Here is an 18,594-nt window from a genome sequence, read left to right as displayed (position 1 = left end):
TATATCTATATATATATATATATATATCTATATATCTATATATATATATATATATATATCTATATATATATATATATATGAATCTGGCTTGGGTGTCTGCTAAGCACAAAGAATCCACATGTTCTCTTGTAAACATGTTGTTTTTGCACCTTCTGAGGAACACTTGTGCTGTGATGGCATGATAGCATGTCAGATGCCCTGAATGTTTGACACAGTTAATCACAGTTTGAAGAGTAAATGTCTGTGCTCATGTGGTTTTTGTGAAGCTATCTTGCTTTCACATGTTTGTAAGGCTCACACAGTAAAACTAAACCAAAGGGTCTTTAAGCTAGTTCTTCGGGTTGTCCGTCCGCCTGCCCCATGAACGAGATATCTTAGGAACACCTTCATTGAATTTCTTCAAATTTGGCACAAACGTCCATTTAGACTCAATGATGAACTGATTAGAATTTGGTTGTCAAAAGTCAAGCGCAATGTGACCGTACGTCCATCTCATTTTTGTGAAAGCAATGAACCAATCAGATTTTTTATGAAGTTACATATACATATACAGTATATATATTTAACTTTAGTTTTGAGGGGGGTTGTTATGAGTTCTTCTTAAACAGCACTTCACATCAAGCACTAGACATGCAAATTTGGTAATTAGCATTGGTTAATTTGGACGGGAGACAATACTCACATGGTCAAGTTTAAACAGCTCCGAAGACCTCTCACATCATCTCACATGAATGCTAATGGGCTCTTTGGAACCATTGTGAGGAACTGGAATAATGAGATATAAACATTGGAGAGGTGCATCACTAACAAGCCGAATGGATGCGGCTGCTACATAATATCATCAATTCCTCCTTTAAGTGGTAATCTTAAGTCTTATTAGCATTTTTTGAAAATGTGCATTGATGCTCACATACCAAAAAAAGCATTATTTCAGACTATGGATCTTTTAAACTCATGGTTGCATTTTTAAAACTAAAAGAAATATTCAATAAGTCAGTTTACACTTGAATGTTACACTTGTGCCCGTTTTGTGCAGGATGGAAGGAAGACTCTTGAGAACCAGGTGAAAAGGCTGGAGATTGTCGAGCGTCGGGAGACTAAACTAAAGGAGGAGATCCAGAGCAAGGCCCAGCACATTCAGCAGATGGCAGATAAGATTCTGGTAACCCACCTTTCACCACTTGTGTGGAGCTAAAATAATCAGAGGAGGTGTGAGATAAACATAGCTCACTGTCATCTTTGCAGAGGAAGTGCTATTTTACATAATATTTAAAACCTCATGTTTATCATTTACTATCTTTATGGATGATCTGGAAGTAAAACATTATATAACTGTTGTTTCCATATACACAGAGCACAAAGTTACCAATATATGATAATAATAAAATGTAGTTTTCCATAATATTGTCCCTACACATCCACACAAAGGCTTTCAGTTAGTGTGGGCGTATACTGGCTGTGTTTGATCAACATCTTCTCTTACTCTTCTGTTAGTTTTGTTGCATATGTAAGGGTGAGACATAGTATATAATTAATCCTATCCTATATATAATTATGCAAATTATGATTATTTCTAGTTCACAGAGATTGATCTCATCATCTTACTCCCCTGCATACATAGTTAATAGTTATAATAGCTTGAATATTGTGTATTAGTTGTGTTTTCCTGCTATAACAAGTGAAAAACGTCTAGAAAGAGTCAGATGGAGCTTGTTGATGTGGATGACTATGGTTGTTAGCACTGCATACTACATACTCAATCAATATGTAATGCATACTGTTTACTGAATTAACCATAAGTATGCCATTACCAGCACTGTTCACATTGACGTAAACTCAGGCAGTACGTCTTCTCTGCATCACACGACTGTATCAATCAAAACGTTACCGGTCCATTCCAGTTGAATGGAAACCATTTATCCCACATTTAAATCAATATTACCTCTTTCACGCAATGTGATATTATACAGTATTACTTTGAGACTAATTCAAATGATTCAGTATTTTACTGTTAAATATTTGTTCTACAGTCATCGTTACTCGCCTCACTGATTTTTTTTGTTGTGGCAGAAAAGGTTTGTACAGTACATTACCCTTTAAAAAAACAAAATAAAGAAGGTACTTTTTTCTACTTTTAGTCATATGCATAACATATGTGTATGTTCGCGTAGGCGCTGGAGGAGAATCTGCGAGAGACGCAAGCCATGGCCCAGCGGTTTGAGACTCATCTGAAGCAGAAGGAGAAGCTTTATGAAGACAAGATAAAGGTAAAATACTCACATGCAGACGTAAAGCAACAGGCAGGTGTATCCTGTAGTTCTGTACTTGCAGGAATGGCTCTGTGCTATGTTTGGAGCCCCTACTTTAGCTGGTTGAGTTGTGGGTGTACTCTATGCTTGGGAGATCTACAGTATGTCATCTTCACGCCATTCTCTGTCCTGTTAAGTGATATCCTGGTTATGGTTCTGTGGGCTGCCTGGCATTGAGCAGGTGTTGGAGGCCCAGATGAAGGCGGACATGGCTGATAAGGAGATGCTGGAGTCCAGTCAGAGCAAATATGAGGAGGAGGTGCGGGAGAAGTGCGGCATCATCGGTGAACAGAAGGCGGTAAGAAGTGACCGGCTTGGCAGCGACACTATCTCAGGGGTATTTTAACATTTATCACAGTGACATAGATTTTTGCTGTTTGGAATAATCTTGGGTAGGTTATTGTAGAGCACAAAATAATGACCCTTAATCTGAAACCAGTCAAAGCCGGTGATGTAAAGATATAATTTCTGTTCAGACCATAAATGCTATGGACTCTAAGACGAACAGCCTGGAGCAGAGAATTGCTGAGCTGTCGGAGGCCAACAAGCTGGCAGCCAACAGCAGTATCTACACACAGAAAAACATGTAAGTACTGATGCACAATACTTCTGTGCGACAATAAACATTAGAGGCAGTACAAACGCTTTTCTCTAGATATTCTATCCATGAAGTAATGTCTGAATTAAAGTTTTATTGATTCTCTCAAGTAAAATATAAGCTTCGGTCATAATGGCATAATATAAGATAATGGAAAAGAGATTGGTTAAAGACATTGCTTGTACAAAATGATACCTGGAAAGTACCTTGTTTTGTTTTTTGTCCTTGGAGTATATGTACACATAATTGCACAATACCAGGTTGTATTGCCTCCTATTGAACTTTTTGCACACAAGTATGTGTGATCTTGGCAGGAAAGCTCAGGAGGAGATGATCTCAGAGCTTCGACAACAGAAGTTCTACCTGGAGTCTCAGGCTGGGAAGTTGGAGGCCCAGAATGCCAAACTGGAGGAGCATCTAGAGAAAATGAGTCAGCAGGAGCAAAGCAATAAGAGCCGTGTGCTGGAGCAGGAAACTAGGCTCCGAGAGGTGAGGAGGTGTTAGAGGGAGATGGAGCAGAAAGCTGGTTGTGAAGTGGGATTCATGTGTTGATAGACACGCAGGTTAAACCACATACAACGTATAAAATGTTTTAAAATTATTATTATGGAGGTTTTGGCCAAGATTCAAGAAGTTTATTGTAACTCCAGTTAATGCTTTCGCTGGGAGGCTCCATAAAAGAAAAATAGATGGATGTTAAAAATATAATAACAAAATATAAGAAGCAATTAAAATACACATTTAAGAAAAGCAATAAAAAAGGTTAAAAAAATGTTATGTACAATACATAAATGTGACATATGACATGGCATTGTTGGGATTGTGAAGCGGAGTGTAATGTGATCAGTGCAGGGATCTTGAAGAGGACTTTTATTTTGAAACATTCTAAAATACTTCAGAAAGTGAGTTTTATAGGCTATAAATCTCAATACGTGGATTACAGAGTCGAGGTGAATAGTCAGAGTCTGCCCCTCTGCACAGTCACTTCCTCCTCCACTCACCTTGGATGGCCCTTTTCTGTCTCCCTTTGTAGATTGGGCTGGAGAACGAGGAACAGAAGCTGGAGATTAAACGTCAGGTTTCAGATCTGACCCTGTCGCTGCAGGAGCGTGAATCCCAGATCAGCAATCTGCAGGCAGCTCGCCACGCTCTGGAGAACCAACTACGGCAGGCCAAGACCGAGCTGGAGGAGACCACTGCAGAGGCTGAGGAGGAGATCACTGTACTCCGAGTAAGAGAGAGAAAGTAAAAGGGTACACAAGATCACGTCTCCTGTGATGTTATGTAACTCAGGCATCTGAAATCTGTCCCTGTGTCTCTCTTGTCATACCTGCTAGGCACACAGAGATGAGATACAACGCAAGTTTGATGCCCTGAGAGACAGCTGTGCAGTAAGCCGCTCACTATACTTTCTCGTCTTCCTCTTTCCAGGAATAGACACATCTTCTGGCATTGCACTCCAGCTGAATCCTCGCACATCATCACACATAACTAACAACCAAGCCATACTATTTCAGTCCATATGTGTTTCTGTCATTCTTGGGTAAATAGGGCTTCATTTCTCTTCTACTTACATAAATCACAGAGTGACTCCCTGTGACTTAACCACATAATCCATTTCATCACAGTCATCTTCCTTTTGGTCCGTGTTGTTGGGAATATAGCACTAACTGCTCTCGGTTGGTGGAAACATGACCATAGCTCCACACTGTTTTCAGAGACGTCCCAAAACATTGTGTCTATGGCCAAAGTAAGGATTTCTGTTGGCAGTGGGAGATTAATCCTCAATTGAGTTGTTTGTTTCCACGATGGCATTTGTGCACATTAACAACTAAGTGAGCTACCATTACCAAAACAAGCCCCGTAGGAACAGTAACAGGAAGATAATGGCTGTTATCCTGTTAACAATGTTGTTTGGCTCCTGAACATTCTGGTTCGTTTTTTCGTGCGTCATGGTGTCTTGTGATAAACGGTACCAGGAAACACTGTGATTTACTCAGCCAACACAGCATCTCACAGTCCACACATACTGGCTGAATTAGCAAGAAGAGTTTTCAATTTGTCATTGTTTGATTATTTTCTTTTCCGTGTCTGCAGAGACACTTAATTCCCCTCTGTTACAAAACCACACTATCTTGTCACCAGAGGTTTTGATAATAAGGCATCATGTGATGTCAACCTGATGCTCCAAGATACATCATTAACTCTCGAAAGGTTTTTTTCAGTGAATGTAGCTATTCAATAACTGTGTTTTACAGACGATGAGGGCTTTGTTAAAGCCTGTTATAATCAGAAGGCCATTATATTGTTGGACAATAAGAGGTGATGTTATTGTGCAGCCCTGGTGTCCCGCTAACCTTGAGGAAATGATGTTGTCATTGATTTGAATGCCTACAAACTCATTTACCCGGAATAATCACCAAGACCATTATGGTCTTCCTTTATTCCATTGCCCTACCTCGGAGATCCTCCCACTGGCAAACTGTTCAGAAAGCACTGTCCATAGATTCAGCTGGCCAATGTTCAGACAAAATCTGCAACAAGCAGATCTTGAAATGGTACTCTATATTTTGCCCTGCTGAGACTTGCAATGTTTGTTTATCCGTTAGTCTGTCATTTGAACACTTTGGACTGAGGCGTGCATACATTATTCATTTATGTGTCTCTGAAATGCCCTATTTTGAGATTTATGGCACAAGCACAGAGAAAAATAAAAAATGAAAATAGTGAAGACTATGTTCAATTAGAGAGTTATCTTTTTGTCACCAGAAAATCATCGTCTTGCAAAAATCTGGCCTATGGGGGCATCACATTGTCAACCCAGTTTTCCCAGCAAGACACACATTTCCCAAACTCCCTCCAATTATGTGATCTGGTACACTTCACTCTGTTCGTCTTCCATTTTGTTTTAATATACAAAGTTGAGTATGTTTTAAGATTCAATAGCCCTTTATATGTACATAAACAAAATTATTCCAGTACCAGTATTTTAAATATGTTCATTGTAAGCATTTTTGCCACTCCTTGCCAGTTTTAGCCCGATCTACCTCAGCACTGACTGTACATCATGCTATTGTTTCCATTTGCACAGACAGACATTCTGACATTCTGAACACGTTCTGCCCCTCAAAGGATAACTTCATTTTGGACATACCTTGAACTTTCCTCTTGTGCTATCTTCAGGCCAAAATGTCAACTTTGCACACAAGACATCCCATAATCAGCCGACTGCAATGAAATTTGCTGACCGCATGCATTTTATTTTTAGCCACACTACTGGTAAGACTGCAGAAATACTCACACTGTCAGTATGCTCTTTGCTGTGTCCAATTATTTTGTATTATGGGTTTGATTTTGTAATATGGGAGAAGTGTAGCCTCAGAGGGCCAGTTAGTCCCGATTCATTTTTGGTATCTTACCTAACTCTAAATATACCGGGCTAATATTAGGTAAAACAAAAAATTTGATCAACTTGATATTGACTGTGTAATAATGACATTTCAGAGTGGCGCGCTTAGACTTTTATAAGTCCCCATTCTATCTGATTTATGTGACGATAGCTTACTATTAGAGTTATTAGAGTTAGCAATAAGACAATGTAATATTCTGGGACTATAGACATTTTTCAACCGTCAGAGATTTTGTTGTACTGTCTCTACTAAAGTAGCCATCCTTTCATATTTTGGTTGTATGAGACCGTTGTGAGCCATGTTTAAATCAAAGAGGACTGGATCAACCGAAAGACATTTCCATCTAGTTAATATTTTCTCAATACAATTAACTGCAAATTGACTTTATCTCTATATATTGCAGTTGTATCCATATCAGCCACCCATATCTCAGTAGCAATGCTTTTTCTAAAAGTGGTTACATTCATAAATTGTGAGAAAACCAACTTTAGGTGGATTCATTCTCCACGGCACCTCTGCTGCTCAGTCTGTTTCATAGAAAGAGCAGATGTTCTTCTGTATTTTGTACTAGCAGTGTACAGTAAATGTAACATTCATTTCAGTCAAGGAAATTCCAAGATTGATTAACAGCCTTAAGCTGGGCCTTTTATTTGCTTTACACCCGCGGCCTTCACAAAGAGCATTGAGCAATTTGTATTCAGCTGTGCTGAGGATGCAAAGCTCCGGATGTGATTTACTTTAAGTCTGCAAGTTGCTCTATAGATCGGGATGACAGACAAGTAAAGTAAATATAGAGGCTTCCCGGATCACCACTGTATCCATTGCAGCTTTGACTTCCTCGCCCCGCCTTAAGTATTTAGTTGCTGCTGTCAGTCTCCTGCCTCGGGGGAGCAGAAGCACTGAGTCAGTACAGAACAGACAGCTAATTTATGGACTTAAAAGCTTTGCCTCTCCCCCCCCTCCGCCACCTGGAAGTTGTGCGTGGTACACATGTTCCCATGAGAGCTGAGAATAAGGAGCTCTTACAGGCAGCCTCACCAGCCTTTGACCCTCATTTCCCTAGACAGTGGTCATGGCTGATTAAGGAACGAGACTGATGCTGATGAAATGATTAGCCCGCTCCGAATGCTGCCTCAGTCAAACAAGCAGCCTGGAAATCATGCTAAAATGATTGCTGCATTGTATCACTAACCTAGATTGCTGCATCATGTAATAATGCAGCAGTAGAGACTGTGTTGGGTGTTTGGTAACGTTTTTGTGTAGATCAATAATAATATGCTCAATGCTATGCCTATATGCACAATGTAAGCAAGACCTGTCAAATGAATGTAGCCTTTTTTAAATGTAAAAAACCTAATGTATAATTAATGTTAATACAGTCATATCGGTTTCAGACAGAAATATTATATTCGTTATTGTCTATAGAGACAAAACAAAGACAAAAAAACCTTAAAGGGCAGAAATTATTTCAGAAAATCCTGATTTTGTTTTATTAGTCGTCGTTCGTCTCTTGGTCAGGAGTCCTGTTGACTTCCTGCAGGTAATCACAGATCTGGAGGAGCAGCTGACCACACTGGCTCAGGAGAATGCCGAGCTGAACCGCCAGAACTTCTACCTGTCCAAGCAGCTGGATGAGGCCTCCGACGAGAGAGAGGACCGGCTGCATCTCAGCCAGGACGTGGATAGGCTGCGCCGGGAGGTGGCTGACCGTGAAATGCACCTGAACAACCAGAAACAGGTACCGGGGCTGCTGGTGGTCATGTTGTGGTTATTGGTTTATGTGTGTGTTCCTTCTCCTCTCATGTTGGTTTTCTTCAACAGTCCCAAGAAAGGAATGTCGGGTGGACATGCAATGCTCAATTAACCAAAATTGGTGCGTTGTATTGATTTGTTGAGAGAATTGGCTGATACTGATGTATTTCAGAGCGGTTTCAGAGGAGTTTGTGCCCTAAAATGGCTCAAAATGAAACACAAACAATCAAACTTTTGAGCCAGTTTTTTTAACCACTATAGTCAAATAGTTGTTTTTTTTATTTCTGCATGAAAATTGCCACAAAATATCAGCTGCCATTAGAGACAACCCACAGTTGTCTGTTGTCTGAGACAGTTGTGCTCCTTCTTTCAGTTCAGGTTCCTTCCCCTTGCCCACTTCCCACTCACAGCCAGTCAGACACCAGGTTGCCACTTACTCACATTATGTGATATCTCCGCACTACCTTTGACAGGTGACCTAGACATCTCTCTCAGCTCTGACAGTGTTAAGTGTAAATCAGGCAGCAGAAACCCTGGGAATAATTCAGCATTGTTATGTGCAGTATTCTGGATGCAGCGAGGAGGCTGTGTGATGTGTGTGCTGCCCCTGTGGGAGGATCTGTGTGTGGGTGTCCAGTAGCGCTCTCCGTCCTGCTGGTTGTGTAACCAGCAATGGAAGTCATAGACGATGGATGGGGTGGTGTGTGGGAGGGATGTGTCATCCCCATCACTCCCAGGTCGTGTCAGCTGTGGAAGCGTTGGACTTCAGAGGGCCGTGGTTTTGCTGCAGCACCAGCACAGGCTATATTTGTCTCCCAATGCTTTGTCTGAAGCAGTGCGTTGTAGGACACAGCACTTTGTGTACGCCCTGTGAATAACAAAACGTTCCGTGGCCAAACATGTCATGTAAATATCTCCACAGGAGTACCAATGCTGTTTTTCTAATTGCAGTTGAGGAGATATTAATTAAAACTGTAGGTACACAGTCATTTACATGGTAAGTTAGTTGCCAAACTATGTTGTTTAAGCTGCCATCAAATTCTCCCCATAAGCCCCCGTGTCTGGGATTGTGATTTATTTTAGGCACGGTGCTATGTTATGGCGCTATGCCTGACTGAATGTCTGACATGTGAACGAAGAAGTTACTATAAATACAGCTTCTTAACCCCGCTCACCTTTCTGCATGATGGCCTGTGACCAGCAGGTTCTGGTGGGAGAAAGACCAGGGAGTGGACATCTCGTGTTTGTGTAATGCCATTTTTTATACGCCATGCTAGAACTTGCCTCGCCAGGTCTTCCTTTCATTGCTACAGCAGGTGAGAATCCTGGAGAGAAGACTAAACCCCACTACTACCTGAACTTTACATGAGCACTTCCTTTACATGTGCTTCCTTAATTACTCCACTACATTTCAGACATAAATGTTATACTTTTTATCCCACTACATTTGATTGACGGCTATGTTACTAGTTATTTAGCTAATTTGACTAACAAATAGATTTTACATACAAAACATATGATTGATTTCAAGTCATAGAGGAACTACCCAACAGAATGTAACATAGTTAAAATGTGTATACCTGCTACAACACTAAAACTCTGCCTTTGTGATGATGTACCATAATGAATAAAATGATGTAAAATATAGTAATATGAGTCATTTTCCTGCAATATTAGTAATATTACTTTGTAAACACTCAAATTCATTTTGATGGTAGTTATTCTGTAGTAAATGTATTTTGAAATTGTTGTATTGCTACTTTTACTTATAAGGATCTGGATACTTCTACCACTAAGTGATGGTCAGGGGACAGAACCCCCAAGCTGTGGGTTGAATAGCACTTTGTCACTGCCTCCCAAAGAAGTGTCCTTCCAACCCTCCCGAGGGGAAGTGGCTACCAAGGGATTTCCCAAACCAAGCAGAGGGAAAATACATCACCACCACAAGATCCTTATTTTATAACAAGGCCAATGCAGGGGGAAAGATTCATTTCTTAATTAGTCAATGAGCAGTTATAGTGTTTGAGGCTATGCGATAATCCTTCGACAACAGAAGTCCTTCATTACCTTTGAAGCTGTTAAACTATATTTCTGTCTTTATCTCTTCATTATAAAACGGCCTCTTTTTTTGCTTATAAGAAAAAAAAAAAAAAAATATATATATATATATATATATATATATATATAAATATAATAACAACTTGAGATGTTGAATTGTGTCCTTGGCACCGTTCGGATATCAACAGTGTTTCTCATCTAAATCCTGTTTTTATATCAGAACCTGGAGACACTGAAGACCACGTGCACCATGCTGGAGGAGCAGGTTCTGGAGCTGGAGACCCTGAATGACGAGCTGCTGGAGAAGGAGAGACAGTGGGAAGCCTGGAGGTCAACACTGGAGGACGAGAAGAACCAGGCTGAGAGGAGGACCAGGGACATCCAGAGAATGCTGGACACAGAGAAACAGAACAGGTTACAGTAAACTCCTTGAACACATCACTCATGAGTGCATGGTGTATGATGAGAACTGGGTACACGAAAGCATATTAAAACACTGTCAACAATGGTTTGCTGTATACTCCAGGCTTCGTTCAGAGCAGCGCAACTCTGAGTCTCGCCAAGCTGTGGAGAAGGCAGTTAAGGAGCACAAAGCTGAGATCCTGGCCCTACAACAGGCCCTCAAAGACCAGAAACTTAAAGCTGAGGGCCTTGTCGACACTGTAAGCATTTCCATATTAAATAAGTATTTTAATTTACCGTATTTTTCTTTAGCAAGTTACAGCAAACTTTCTGTTCTCAGTTCAATGATCTGGAGAAGAAGCATGCCATGCTGGAGATGAACGCCCTCGGTTTGCAGCAAAAGCTGGAGAGTGAGAGGGATCTGAAACAGAGGCTGCTGGAGGAGGTACATAATGTATTTATGCCACGACCTCTGTTGTTTTCTTTTGTGTATTATGTACAAATTGAAATGTTTAAATGTGGTATAATTACTGCATGTCTTGGTGGGTTTTTTTTTTACCCTTACTGCAAATCAAACAGAAAAATGAACTTGATTTTCTGGTTGTAAGGTCATAGCTGTAACATATAGTAGTAAGAAGCGCAAGAGGCAAAGTTGCCTCGTCCAGCATGTGATGCAGCAGCTGTTTGACGTCCACAGCAAGAGAAACTGCAGCAGCAGATGGACGCCCAGAAGACCCACATCTTCCGTCTGACCCAGGGGCTGCAGGACGCTCTGGACCAGACTGACCTGCTGAAGACTGAAAGGACTGACCTGGAATACCAGCTGGAGAACATCCAGGTGCTGCTAAACACACACACATACACACACGTACACATATACTCACTAAAAACACATGTGAGTCTATGAGGTGCATGCACGTGTAGACCTGCTGGACTTTCTGTCATTTGCAGTCTTGTTTCTCCCTCACTGTTGAAGACACATAAACAAATCCACCCCCCGTTCCCCTGTCACCCTCTCTGTGTGAAGTGAAGTACTTGAGGAGAAATTCATGGCAGTAGTGATGTTCATTTAGCTCCACCTGCAGGCTGTGTACTCCCATGAGAAGGTGAAAATGGAGGGGACCATCACCCAGCAGACCAAGCTCATAGACTTCCTCCAGGCCCAGGCTCATGGGGGCTCCAAGAAGAAGAAGGTCAGATGAAATTATGTGTCTAATTGGATTGAGTATAATTTGTCTGTCTTCCTACAGAAGTCTGGATGTTTTTGAAAACCTTTGAAAACAGAATTGAGTTGAGAAAAAAATGTAAAGTATGAAAGTATTATTAAATCAAAAAGTCAGGATGATTAGATAATTAAGTAGACTGATTGCAAGTTGGGATATCTGAGATAGCAAACAGACAAAGTGATGATTAGGTGATTGATAATTATTTTTACGTGTTCAAAAAAAATCTAAATTTGGGGCTTTTAATTAATATGACAAGTTTGATAATTCCTTAGATCTAGGACATCCATGTTTTAGTCAATTTATTCATAAACTGTCATTTACAACTTCCAGCAGTCTCTTTGCACATTTAGAAAGAGTTGTAGATGATCACCAAATAGAAACTGAATTAGAGTCAGAACCAATGGGAAAGTAAGGAGCAAAGTAATGGTTTTACACAACTGTGGTTCCTGTGTCTCAGGGTCTGTTTGGACGTCGTCGAGAGGACCTGTTGGCTGCCATGGCTGCTCAGGCTCAGGCTCAGGGTCAGGGTCAGAGTCAAGGCCAGGTCTCCCCTGTGCCCTCCATCCAGCCGGTGCCTCTGCAATACAGCGACATGAAAATAGCTCTGGACAAAGAGCGCTCCCGTAGCTCTGACCTGGAGGAGGCCCTGCAGAAAATGAGAGCGGAGCTGCGATCTCTGAGAGAGGAAGGTGAGACGGCTTCTAACAGTATCTTCTTTGAAAAACAGAAAGTTTACAGTATTCAGCATGATAAAACAACGTATCATACACATAGATTAAAAAAAAATGATATAAGCTCAATGAATCAATTATTCCAACCCCAGGACTCCAGTATAAGGATCATGGTAACGCTGCAAACCCGGCCTCAGCACGGCAGCAGATGATTATGTCTGCCATGGTGAAGTCTCCTGAGCACCAGCAGGGTCCGACCAACCTGGCACCCTCCAACTCAGAACGCAGGAAGGTGACTGCAACACCTGAGGGTGAGTGAAGGGATGATGTTTACCGAGCAGCCTTTTCTCTCTAGCACACACATGCAGGTTTATAGCGTCATACTTGACATGTACTGGCCCTCACGTGCACACGCATAGATACACACACATATAATGTCACTCGCGAAGGATCATTTATGAAACTCTTACTATCCTTTTTCTTCCACACACATTTCAGAGAGAAGGAGGGTCACTTTTGAAAGTAAGTTGTCCAAACTTATGGTTTCCTCAGTTTGGTCTCTTATCTCTCTTCTCCTTTTGCCTGATCCACATCCTTGAAAGGCCAGATTTTAAAAGCTCTGCACTTTTATAAAAACGTGAGATCCCACCAGGCTGGTCAAGTGAAGCTGAGAGAGTGCACAGCTTTAGAAATCTGAAGCATTTTGTTTTAGCCGATCTGATTTGCAGAACTCTGCTCTGCTCTTGAACTCACTGCAATCCCACCTGAACTTCACGTCATACACAAACAGAGATGTACCATGTTATAAACTCTGCAATGCACAAAACGCTGTTTGCACCCACACTGTGAAAAAAAAACTAAAGGTATTATTCAGTCAACATATTTCTTCTGGCAAAAGTTTCAAAGTTACAACAAGTCGTACAACAAGTTAAGCCTGGACGATAAAATAAAGAAATAAAATGAGAAATAAATTCTTGTTTGAGTTGTTTGCTTTATTTTTCATTCCAAAACATGGATCTTAGATAATTATCTACAAGTAAATGTTGGGGTGGACACACAGTGGGGAAACTTGGTACTGACTGGATAATGCCTTTTAAAATGCAACAGTGAGAGGGCACAAGCACAAGGGATTGATCAAACCAATATTCTTTTTCAACCACCTTTGTCTCCAGACTTTACTTGCTTATGCATTTTTTTGCTGAACAGCTTAAAGTTCTTTTGGAAGCCTTCTTTTGTTGGACTGATTTCATAGCAGGTATGGCATGGTGCACTGAGGTTTTGAAGTGATGTTGATGTACCTGACACACAGCTGCCTGCCCTCACTGTGTTCCCCTGACTGTATTCAGAGTTTAGCCGTCGTTTGAAGGACAGTCAGAGAGACAGAGACAGGGAGAGAGAGAGGGTGGTGCACCACAACACCCCTCACCGCTTCACAGTGGGACTCAACATGAGAGCTGCCAAGTGTACGGTGTGCCTGGATACTGTGCACTTTGGGCGCCAGGCTGCTACCTGTCTCGGTGAGTTGCAGATTTTATGCAAAAAACTTTTTGAAACTTTAGCCTGCCTAATTCTAGTTTTTATGTATTTTCTACTGGGACGGTTTGATGTGTGAAACTATGGGGATGGGTGCTGCTGTTGCCTCTCACTCATTCCCATTGTTCTGTCTAACCTTTTAATAACATTGGATTTTTGTGTCTAAGACCAGGATTCGAGTCTTTCATTTTTGACTTTGAAAAAAAACCCATGTAAAACAAGATGTCAGTTTTATCCATAAAGGAACTGATGACAAATTCAAACTAGAGACCATTTGCAGTAGGATCACACCAAGTTTCTGATATTTATACAATTTGTTCATCAAGATAATCTTCACAAATAAACACTACCTTCATTTGGATCTCAACTACACACCTGGAAGTTTTCATGACTTCATTTTGCTCGGTTGTGACGCTAACGCGTTGACAGAATCTGTCCACAGACAGAAACATAAACATCTAGCAAAGCACTCAAAACCGCCTCTGGTAGTTCCCGCTACAGTAGGTGGTCCAGGACAATATTTTGCCATGATGACACACACACACACACACTCACAAGGTGAAAACAATACCAGCATCGCTGTCGTGGCTGGTAAATACTACATTTTCACTGTTCATATGTTGGAGATTGCTCTCTATAACACTGTTGTTGTTTCCCTCCTCAGAATGTCACACGTTATGCCACCCAAAATGCTCCCCCTGCCTCTCAGCCACGTGTGGCATGTCCAGCGACTGCTCCCTGCATCTGCCTGAGGGCCTGTGTCGGGACAAAGGCAGCTCCCCAGGCCAACAGCTGAAAGAGGCCAGCGGACACATGCACCTGGAGGGCTGGATGAAACAGCCCAGGTTCGCTATGGGCACAATAATGTCATTGTTTAAGCTTTTCTCCCACTGATCTGTGCCATTCACTTTTACTATTTCGGTACATACACGTCATGTTGTAAATCTGTCATTTGTGCGATACACAGTAATTCTCTTTTGTGCTCCCTCATTGTGAGCCTGTGTCATCCCTTCCTACTGATCAAGTTCTCTCAGGCACTCTTAGTTATGTTCTGTCTGGCAAAGTCCACCCATCTGGTACTAAAACCAGTTTAAACAAAGGCATTTGTTTAGTTTCCGACAAAAACAGTTGGATCCATTTGATCATCTATGCTCTGTACTGATGCAGTTGCTTCTTGTGTTTGCAGGAATGGGAAGCGAGGCCAGGGCTGGGAGAGAACATACATGGTCCTGGATGGGACTAAAGTGTCCATCTACGAGATAGAGCCCAGAGAAGGTTTCTTTCTTTTACCTGTGCAACACAACAACACACAGCAGCATTTCATAGATCTACCAGAGCGGATCAGTTAAAGATGTTTCTGTGTGTGTTATTCAGATTCAGTGAAGCCACTGGAAGAGTTTGACCTGTGTTTGTCTGATGGAGAGGTGGTTGTTCATGGAGCAGTGGGGGCATCGGAACTGCCCAACACCGCCAAGTCAGGTACAATATGCAAAGTGTGCTGTTCTCTGTATGTTGGAATCACCCTCCCAACACTGATTTACAAGCTAAAGAAAATATCTCTTTATCCTATTTCCTCCCCTTCATCCCTTCATCCTCCCCTTCTCCTCAGCAGTTTTGTTTAAAGTTTTTGTATTGTTTGTACAAAACTTTGTTATATTCTATAGTTTTTTAGAAATGTATTCCAGTGAAGTTATTGTTTCCCAAGTTTGGCTTTTACAGCATTCCAGAGTGTTAATAATTGACTAGAAACCATGAAAATATGTACGAGTGTAAATTCTGAAGGCATACCTTACCTATGTGTCAGATGTTCCCTACGTCCTGAAGCTGGAGTCCCGTTGTCACACCCCCTGCTGGCCTGGACAGTTAATGTACTTCATGGCTCCCAGTTTCCCAGATAAACAGCGCTGGGTGGCTGTCATGGAGTCTGTGGTGGCCGGGGGGCGAGCCTCACGGGAGAAGGCCGAGGCCGACGCAGTGAGTATCTCTGGAGCAGGCGAGGGGCGACCGGGGCAGTTGGTTCTCTGTGTCCTTGATGTCTGCTGATGCTAATCATAAACCGTTATGATCACAGTCACAGACAACTGTCTTGTCTACGGCTGTGGTCGTAATCTCACTGTTTATCTGTGTGGGGGCTATTCATAAATTGAAAATTAATTTAAAGACATAGGCTTTAGGTTTAGAGTTTTAACTAAAAAAAACCCCAGTTCACTTATATGTGTCGTTAATTGTCACCTTCTTCTCTCCTCTTTTCTTTCCCTCCTCTGTCTTTGTCTTTCTCACTGTTTGTTGCGTTTTCATCATGCCCCATTGTATGTCCGGTATATGGGCATGTTTTGTTGATTTGCTCTATTCTACCCATTCCATTGGGTTTCACTGCAAACATAGGCTGCTGTGTCCAAAAGACAAATGGTTCTGTCTCCTCTGGTCCAGGTAAAAAGTTACAAAGATATAGACATTCGACTGACTGACACGCACACCTGCAGATCCTTCACGAGGCACGCAATAGTGCATGTGTCTGTCATTGTGTTGGTTGGCCCTCCCCCCCCCCCCCCTGCTCTCACCTCACCTGCTGTGACCACTCCTCACTCTCACTATTCTCTGCTGCACTGTCTTGTCCTGTGCAAACTCTGCGTTCATGTAATAGTTTCGATGTAGCTGAAACAAGTCTTTGGTGTTTTGTTTTATAACCACAGTACACAACTTCTCACCAAGATGTTTGATCATCTTTGGGTTGATCCCCTTCAGCCGTCCTTGCCCAGAGGACCAGGGATCAGACAGTGGGTTTTTACCTGCTGGTGTACTCGTCTGTGTTTTTACCCTGCTGCCCCTCTGCACCCTCTTCAGAGACTGGGACTCAAGACACGGGACCGACTCATCTGTGACAAACTGGGAAATATAAATTTCGACTTTTAATTAACTTGACTTGAGTTTGGAGTATTTGGAGTTGACTTTGGCATGTATCAGAATGACTTGAAACTAATATTTTCTTCATCATTTTCGCCAACTTTTAACATGTGACTTGATTAATTCCCCATGCTGCTATTATAAACACAATATAAATTGAGGTTAGCCAGTCTAGAGTGAGTCGCCTCATTTTGATATTGCTGTTTGGGACGTTTCTGGGAGTCAACCTCTATAAAAACGTAGCGACCAGGTGCCAGATAGTAAGCACACATCCGAGAGGAAGCTATGAAAATGGCAAACAAAGCGCGGAAAAATTGCAAATATGGCAAGGCCAAACACCAAGCAGACAAAGCTTGTTCCAAAACGAGAGTGAATCTGGGGTTAGCTTTCACTCGCTGGCGAGCACCCCGACCCTCATTGAGCCGGGAAGGTGGGGCCAACTTTGAATGTTGTGTTTACAAACAGCAACCACAAATTGTACTCATCGTGCCTCTAACCCAGCTGGATTAATCATCTCTAGCAGAAGTATGTTAGACCCCAAACAACCCATTTTCACTAATGAGGTTAATTTCAAAACAGGAAATTCACTGATAACACTATATATTGATGAGGTCTTTTTACATGATAATTGTTTAACCTATTCATTTATTTATTTATTTTTATGTGCTTGTATATGCAAGTTTTTCTTTTGTAAAACTTAACGGAAAGAAATGTTAAAAGTGTACTTTTACTGTAAATGGACGTCTTAACTGATAATAATTTAAAGGTGGTTCAAGGCTTAACAATGCAATAACTTCACTGGGACTTAAAACCGGAGACTGACTTGTGACTTGGTCCCACCTCTGACACTGTTAACCTGCACACCCTCCGGCCCCCTCTGTTGCGTCCCCCCGAGGTTGCGTTGAGGTCGTGACCCTGCTGACCCCTCACCCCTCTCTGCTCTTACAGAAGCTGCTCGGAAACTCTCTCCTGAAGCTGGAGGGAGACGATAGGCTGGACATCAACTGCACCCTCCCCCTCACAGATCAGGTACTGGCATAGATGACATTTTATTGAAACACGTGTATTGGAGTTTAGTGTGCACATACAGTAAACATATTTTTTGTGTATTTCCTCAATAACAAATCTGCTGTTTTTAGACATTTTGTCATGTTGATCATTTAGAAAACACATTTGATCCACAGTAGCAGTTATTTTCAAACGTGGAATGATCTTAATTTATGAAGGGGCATGGAGCACAGAGCAGATGCTCGAGGCTCACTGCCAAGGTTTGCCACATGTTGCTCCTGTTTGAAATTGCACCATGTTCACCGAAATAATGATGCTTGTGTTAATGATGTTTTCTTGCTGTGCTGCAGATAGTTATGGTGGGCTCTGAAGAGGGTCTGTATGCCCTGAATGTTATCAAGAACTCTCTAACTCACATCCCTGGCCTGGGATCAGTCTTTCAGATCCACATCATCAAAGAGCAGGAGAAACTGCTGATGATTGTTGGTGAGATGTCCAGCTTTGCTATTCTCAATAGATGATAACTGTCTACTGAGCAGCAGGATCTGAGTCTAGACTTTTAATTCATTCAATTCAGGGAGTGAGTGTTGTTCATGAATCAAAAAGCCAATATCCCCTGCCATTTAAAGTAACTGGCATAATTGAGGGCTCTACAATTATTATTCATCATTAAAAACTTTGAGAGTGAACGTCTAATAATAAAAGACTGCCGTCTAATAATTC

At 41.6% G+C, this 18,594-nt stretch overlaps 1 protein-coding gene across 7 annotated transcripts in view; it reads left to right on the top strand.

The window, feature by feature from the left end:
• citb (citron rho-interacting serine/threonine kinase b) overlaps positions 1-18,594 on the top strand; it is a 37,336-nt gene that overhangs the window by 12,917 nt on the left and 5,825 nt on the right. For 4 of the 7 annotated variants that reach the window (XM_031848883.1, XM_031848881.1, XM_031848882.1 and 1 more), the window contains 23 exons: positions 1,037-1,162; positions 2,172-2,267; positions 2,491-2,607; positions 2,786-2,895; positions 3,204-3,396; positions 3,941-4,138; positions 4,245-4,298; positions 7,858-8,055; positions 10,348-10,541; positions 10,654-10,789; positions 10,870-10,974; positions 11,227-11,367; positions 11,603-11,722; positions 12,213-12,444; positions 12,579-12,737; positions 12,925-12,948; positions 13,773-13,943; positions 14,624-14,804; positions 15,146-15,234; positions 15,334-15,438; positions 15,764-15,933; positions 17,812-17,892; positions 18,222-18,357. In XM_031848883.1, the coding sequence (XP_031704743.1) occupies positions 1,037-1,162; positions 2,172-2,267; positions 2,491-2,607; positions 2,786-2,895; positions 3,204-3,396; positions 3,941-4,138; positions 4,245-4,298; positions 7,858-8,055; positions 10,348-10,541; positions 10,654-10,789; positions 10,870-10,974; positions 11,227-11,367; positions 11,603-11,722; positions 12,213-12,444; positions 12,579-12,737; positions 12,925-12,948; positions 13,773-13,943; positions 14,624-14,804; positions 15,146-15,234; positions 15,334-15,438; positions 15,764-15,933; positions 17,812-17,892; positions 18,222-18,357 (3,136 nt within the window). The remainder of the gene's footprint in view (positions 1-1,036; positions 1,163-2,171; positions 2,268-2,490; positions 2,608-2,785; positions 2,896-3,203; positions 3,397-3,940; positions 4,139-4,244; positions 4,299-7,857; positions 8,056-10,347; positions 10,542-10,653; positions 10,790-10,869; positions 10,975-11,226; positions 11,368-11,602; positions 11,723-12,212; positions 12,445-12,578; positions 12,738-12,924; positions 12,949-13,772; positions 13,944-14,623; positions 14,805-15,145; positions 15,235-15,333; positions 15,439-15,763; positions 15,934-17,811; positions 17,893-18,221; positions 18,358-18,594) is intronic. The other 3 variants (XM_031848879.1, XM_031848880.1, XM_031848884.1) reach the window with 3 other exon arrangements.

This window comes from Anarrhichthys ocellatus, unplaced genomic scaffold (assembly GCF_004355925.1).
Source record: "Anarrhichthys ocellatus isolate YVR2014 unplaced genomic scaffold, GSC_Weel_1.0 scaffold9, whole genome shotgun sequence".
In the NCBI taxonomy this organism is placed as follows: Eukaryota; Metazoa; Chordata; class Actinopteri; order Perciformes; family Anarhichadidae; genus Anarrhichthys; species Anarrhichthys ocellatus.
This window is presented reverse-complemented; position numbering and strand designations above follow the sequence as displayed.